Source organism: Micropterus dolomieu, linkage group LG21 (assembly GCF_021292245.1).
Source record: "Micropterus dolomieu isolate WLL.071019.BEF.003 ecotype Adirondacks linkage group LG21, ASM2129224v1, whole genome shotgun sequence".
Lineage (NCBI taxonomy): Eukaryota > Metazoa > Chordata > Actinopteri > Centrarchiformes > Centrarchidae > Micropterus > Micropterus dolomieu.
In genome coordinates this window covers 35866494-35872346 of record NC_060170.1, presented here as the reverse complement: position 1 = coordinate 35872346, position 5853 = coordinate 35866494, and the positions used below count along the sequence as shown (strand labels likewise).

Here is a 5853-nt window from a genome sequence, read left to right as displayed (position 1 = left end):
TCTGTCTCTCTGTCTCTCTGTCTGTGTCTCTGTCTCTCTGTCTCTCTGTCTCTCTGTCTGTGTCTGTCTGTCTCTCTGTCTGTCTCTCTGTCTGTGTCTCTCTGTCTCTGTCTGTCTGTCTCTCTGTCTCTGAAAATATTTTACATGCACACACGTGTGGCCTGCATCTGTCTGTCTCTCTGTCTGTGTCTGTCTGTCTCTCTGTCTGTCTCTCTGTCTGTGTCTCTCTGTCTGTGTCTCTGTCTGTGTCTCTCTGTCTGTCTCTCTGTCTGTGTCTCTCTGTCTGTGTCTCTGTCTGTCTGTCTCTCTGTCTGTGTCTCTGTGTCTCTGTCTGTCTCTCTCTCTGTCTGTGTCTGTCTCTCTGTCTCTCTGTCTGTGTCTCTGTCTCTCTGTCTCTCTGTCTCTCTGTCTGTGTCTGTCTGTCTCTCTGTCTGTCTCTCTGTCTGTGTCTCTCTGTCTCTGTCTGTCTGTCTCTCTGTCTCTGAAAATATTTTACATGCACACACGTGTGGCCTGCATCTGTCTGTCTCTCTGTCTGTGTCTGTCTGTCTCTCTGTCTGTCTCTCTGTCTGTGTCTCTCTGTCTGTGTCTCTGTCTGTGTCTCTCTGTCTGTCTCTCTGTCTGTGTCTCTCTGTCTGTGTCTCTGTCTGTCTGTCTCTCTGTCTGTGTCTCTGTGTCTCTGTCTGTCTCTCTCTCTGTCTGTGTCTGTCTCTCTGTCTCTCTGTCTGTGTCTCTGTCTCTCTGTCTCTCTGTCTCTCTGTCTGTGTCTGTCTGTCTCTCTGTCTGTCTCTCTGTCTGTGTCTCTCTGTCTCTGTCTGTCTGTCTCTCTGTCTCTGAAAATATTTTACATGCACACACGTGTGGCCTGCATCTGTCTGTCTCTCTGTCTGTGTCTGTCTGTCTCTCTGTCTGTCTCTCTGTCTGTGTCTCTCTGTCTGTCTCTGTGTCTCTGTCTGTCTGTCTCTCTCTCTGTCTGTGTCTGTCTCTCTGTCTCTCTGTCTGTGTCTCTGTGTCTCTGTCTGTCTGTCTCTCTCTCTGTCTGTGTCTGTCTCTCTGTCTCTCTGTCTGTGTCTCTGTGTCTCTGTCTGTCTGTCTCTCTCTCTGTCTGTGTCTGTCTCTCTGTCTCTCTGTCTGTGTCTCTGTCTCTCTGTCTCTCTGTCTATGTCTGTCTGTCTCTCTGTCTGTGTCTGTCTGTCTCTCTGTCTGTCTCTCTGTCTGTGTCTCTCTCTCTGTCTGTCTGTCTCTCTGTCTCTGAAAATATTTTACATGCACACACGTGTGGCCTGCATCCCGCCGTGTGTGAGGTTGGTGGCGTGTGAACGTTGTCAGTGTGCATTCGTCCACCACACGACCTCCCGCTGATTAGAGAGCAGTGAAAGGATCCAGACATATGTTTATTGGTGAGTCCGCCTACCTGAGCAGCACCTGCGCGTCGCAGAGCTCTTGCTTCTCATTGGTCGCCCTTGTGAGCAGGTTAGGTTCACACAATCAGGGTCTGCACCTGCAGGACGTGTCACTTATTATGTCATTATTATTATTGTAAGAAAGAGAGAGAGAGACAGGACGGGGGGGGGGGGGGGCGTTCCGGACGTAGCCTTTGTATACGGTGCTCCACCAGGTGAGCTCACCGGCGCTCCTGGACAGAACGTGTCACTGTACTTATCAGAGTGGAAACGTCTGTGTGGACGCCACAAGTAGAGGTAGGCATCATTACCCGCCATAACTTGAGTGTGTGTGTGTGTGTGTGCAGGTGATCCGTAAAGGCTGGCTGACCATCAACAACATCAGCATCATGAAGGGAGGAGCTAAAGAGTACTGGTTTGTCCTGACTGCGGAGACCCTGTCCTGGTACAAAGATGACGAGGTAACACACGCGGCTAACGTCAGCTGGAGCTAGCTTAATGTTGTTGTTTTGTTTACTGTTGTTGTTGTTGCCCCCGCAGGAGAAGGAGAAGAAGTACATGCTGCCTGTGGACAACCTAAAACTCAAAGACATCGAGAAAAGCTTCATGTCCAGCAAACACATCTTTGCCCTGTTCAACACTGAGCACAGGTGTGTGCGTGTGCGTGTGCGTGTGTGTCTGCAGATGATGTCGTTGTTTTCACTTTGATCAGCTGTTTCTCAATTCCTGCTTCAGGAATGTGTACAAAGACTACCGGCAGCTGGAGCTGGCCAGCGAGTCTCAGGACGAGGTGGACGGCTGGAAGGCTTCTTTCCTACGAGCTGGAGTGTACCCCGAACGCACCGTGGTACAACCCAGTACTACTGCAGTATTAATTTGTTATTCCAGTAGTATTACTTGTTAACACTGTCTTTGTTTCCTCCCGTCCTGCAGGACAAAGAGAAGGTGAGCCCCCGTCTGTTTCTCTTATTTTGTCCACAGTGTGTGTGTAGTTAATCGGCGGCCATGTTTGTGCAGGTGGAGGCGTGTGTGTGTAGTTAATCGGCGGCCATGTTTGTGCAGGTGGAGGCGTGTGTGTGTAGTTAATCGGCGGCCATGTTTGTGCAGGTGGAGGTGGAGGAGGCGAGCGGGGACGGGCAGATCCACAGTCTGGACCCTCAGCTGGAGCGACAGGTGGAGATCGTCAGGAACCTGGTGGACTCGTACCTGTCCATCATCCACCGCACCGTCAGAGACCTCATCCCCAAGACCATCATGCACCTGATGGTCAACAACGTACGACACACACACACACACACACACACAGACATACACACAGGAAGTGATGCAGTCAGTCATGTGACCTCCTTTCTGTCCATCAGACGAAAGAGTTCATCCACTCTGACCTGCTGGCTCAGCTGTACTCCTGCGGAGACCAGAACAGCCTGATGGAGGAGTCCCAGGAACAGGTGAGACAGACAGAGAGACATCTGTGAGTCATTTAAAATAGTACAGTAGCAGTGAGCGTACAGCTTGTATAACAATGTAAAGTAGTGAGCGTGCAGCTTGTAGAACAGTGTAAAGCAGTGAGCGTACAGCTTGTATAACAATGTAAAGTAGTGAGCGTACAGCTTGTATAACAATGTAAAGTAGTGAGCGTGCAGCTTGTAGAACAGTGTAAAGCAGTGAGCGTACAGCTTGTATAACAATGTAAAGTAGTGAGCGTGCAGCTTGTAGAACAGTGTAAAGTAGTGAGCGTGCAGCTTGTATAACAGTGTAAAGTAGTGAGCGTACAGCTTGTATAACAATGTAAAGTAGTGAGCGTGCAGCTTGTAGAACAGTGTAAAGCAGTGAGCGTACAGCTTGTATAACAGTGTAAAGTAGTGAGCGTGCAGCTTGTAGAACAGTGTAAAGTAGTGAGCGTACAGCTTGTATAACAGTGTAAAGTAGTGAGCGTACAGCTTCTATAACAGTGTAAAGTAGTGAGCGTGCAGCTTCTATAACAGTGTAAAGTAGTGAGCGTACAGCTTGTAGAACAGTGTAAAGTAGTTATAACAGTGTAAAGTTGTGAGCGTACAGCTTGTAGAACAGTGTAAAGTAGTGAGCGTACAGCTTGTAGAACAGTGTAAAGTAGTTATAACAGTGTAAAGTTGTGAGCGTACAGCTTGTAGAACAGTGTAAAGTAGTTATAACAGTGTAAAGTTGTGAGCGTGCAGCTTGTATAACAGTGTAAAGTAGGGAGCGTGCAGCTTGTATAACAGTGTAAAGTAGTCAGCATACAGCTTGTATAACAGCGTAAAGTAGTGAGCGTACAGCTTGTAGAACAGCGTAAAGTAGTGAGCGTACAGCTTGTATAACAGCGTAAAGTAGTGAGCGTGCAGCTTGTAGGACAGTAGAACAGTGTAAAGTAGTGAGCGTACAGCTTGTATAACAGTGTAAAGTAGTGAGCGTACAGCTTTTATAACAGTGTAAAGTAGTGAGGGTACAGCTTGTATAACAGTGTAAAGTAGTGAGCGTACAGCTTGTATAACAGTGTAAAGTAGTGAGCGTAAAGCTTGTATAACAGTGTGAAGTAGTGAGCGTACAGCTTGTAGAACAGTGTAAAGTAGTGAACGTACAGCTTGTATAACAGTGTAAAGTAGTGAACGTACAGCTTGTATAACAGTGTAAAGTAGTGAGCGTACAGCTTGTAGAACAGTGTAAAGCAGTGAGCGTACAGCTTCTATAACAGTGTAAAGTAGTGAGCGTGCAGCTTCTATAACAGTGTAAAGTAGTGAGCGTACAGCTTGTAGAACAGTGTAAAGTAGTTATAACAGTGTAAAGTAGTGAGCGTACAGCTTGTAGAACAGTGTAAAGTAGTGAGCGTACAGCTTGTAGAACAGTGTAAAGTAGTTATAACAGTGTAAAGTTGTGAGCGTACAGCTTGTAGAACAGTGTAAAGTAGTGAGCGTACAGCTTGTATAACAGTGTAAAGTAGTGAGCGTACAGCTTGTAGAACAGTGTAAAGCAGTGAGCGTACAGCTTCTATAACAGTGTAAAGTAGTTATAACAGTGTAAAGTAGCGAGCGTGCAGCTTGTATAACAGTGTAAAGTAGTCAGCGTACAGCTTGTATAACAGCGTAAAGTAGTGAGCGTACAGCTTGTAGAACAGCGTAAAGTAGTGAGCGTGCAGCTTGTATAACAGCGTAAAGTAGTGAGCGTGCAGCTTGTAGAACAGTAGAACAGTGTAAAGTAGTGAGCGTACAGCTTGTATAACAGTGTAAAGTAGTGAGCGTACAGCTTGTAGAACAGCGTAAAGTAGTGAGCGTGCAGCTTGTATAACAGCGTAAAGTAGTGAGCGTGCAGCTTGTAGAACAGTAGAACAGTGTAAAGTAGTGAGCGTACAGCTTGTATAACAGTGTAAAGTAGTGAGCGTACAGCTTGTATAACAGTGTAAAGTAGTGAGCGTACAGCTTGTATAACAGTGTAAAGTAGTGAGCGTACAGCTTGTAGAACAGCGTAAAGTAGTGAGCGTACAGCTTGTATAACAGCGTAAAGTAGTTATAACAGTGTAAAGTAGTGAGCGTACAGCTTGTATAACAGTGTAAAGTAGTGAGCGTACAGCTTGTAGAACAGTGTAAAGTAGTGAGCGTACAGCTTGTAGAACAGTGTAAAGTAGTGTGTGTACAGCTTGTAGAACAGTGTAAAGTAGTTATAACAGTGTAAAGTAGTGAGCGTGCAGCTTGTATAACAGTGTAAAGTAGTGAACGTACAGCTTGTATAACAGTGTAAAGTAGTGAGCGTACAGCTTGTAGAACAGTGTAAAGCAGTGAACGTACAGCTTCTATAACAGTGTAAAGCATTGAGCGTACAGCTTGTAGAACAGCGTAAAGTAGTGAGCGTGCAGCTTGTATAACAGCGTAAAGTAGTGAGCGTGCAGCTTGTAGAACAGTAGAACAGTGTAAAGTAGTGACCGTACAGCTTGTATAACAGTGTAAAGTAGTGAGCGTGCAGCTTGTATAACAGTGTAAAGCAGTGAGCGTACAGCTTGTATAACAATGTAAAGTAGTGAGCGTGCAGCTTGTAGAACAGTGTAAAGCAGTGAGCGTACAGCTTCTATAACAGTGTAAAGTAGTTATAACAGTGTAAAGTAGTGAGCGTACAGCTTGTAGAACAGTGTAAAGTAGTGTGTGTACAGCTTGTAGAACAGTGTAAAGTAGTTATAACAGTGTAAAGTAGTGAGCGTGCAGCTTGTATAACAGTGTAAAGTAGTGAGCGTACAGCTTGTATAACAGTGTAAAGTAGTCAGCGTACAGCTTGTATAACAGCGTAAAGTAGTGAGCGTACAGCTTGTAGAACAGCGTAAAGTAGTGAGCGTGCAGCTTGTATAACAGCGTAAAGTAGTGAGCGTGCAGCTTGTAGAACAGTAGAACAGTGTAAAGTAGTGAGCGTACAGCTTGTATAACAGTGTAAAGTAGTGAGCGTGCAGCTT

General features: G+C 45.8%; 1 protein-coding gene across 1 annotated transcript in view; it reads left to right on the top strand.

Moving 5' to 3' along the window:
• The window catches only part of LOC123960178 (dynamin-1-like), a 38243-nt gene that overhangs the window by 23171 nt on the left and 9219 nt on the right, over nt 1-5853 (top strand). The window contains exons 15-20 of the mRNA XM_046034780.1: nt 1751-1864; nt 1944-2053; nt 2139-2250; nt 2337-2348; nt 2511-2678; nt 2765-2851. Of these exons, the coding sequence (XP_045890736.1) occupies nt 1751-1864; nt 1944-2053; nt 2139-2250; nt 2337-2348; nt 2511-2678; nt 2765-2851 (603 nt within the window). The remainder of the gene's footprint in view (nt 1-1750; nt 1865-1943; nt 2054-2138; nt 2251-2336; nt 2349-2510; nt 2679-2764; nt 2852-5853) is intronic.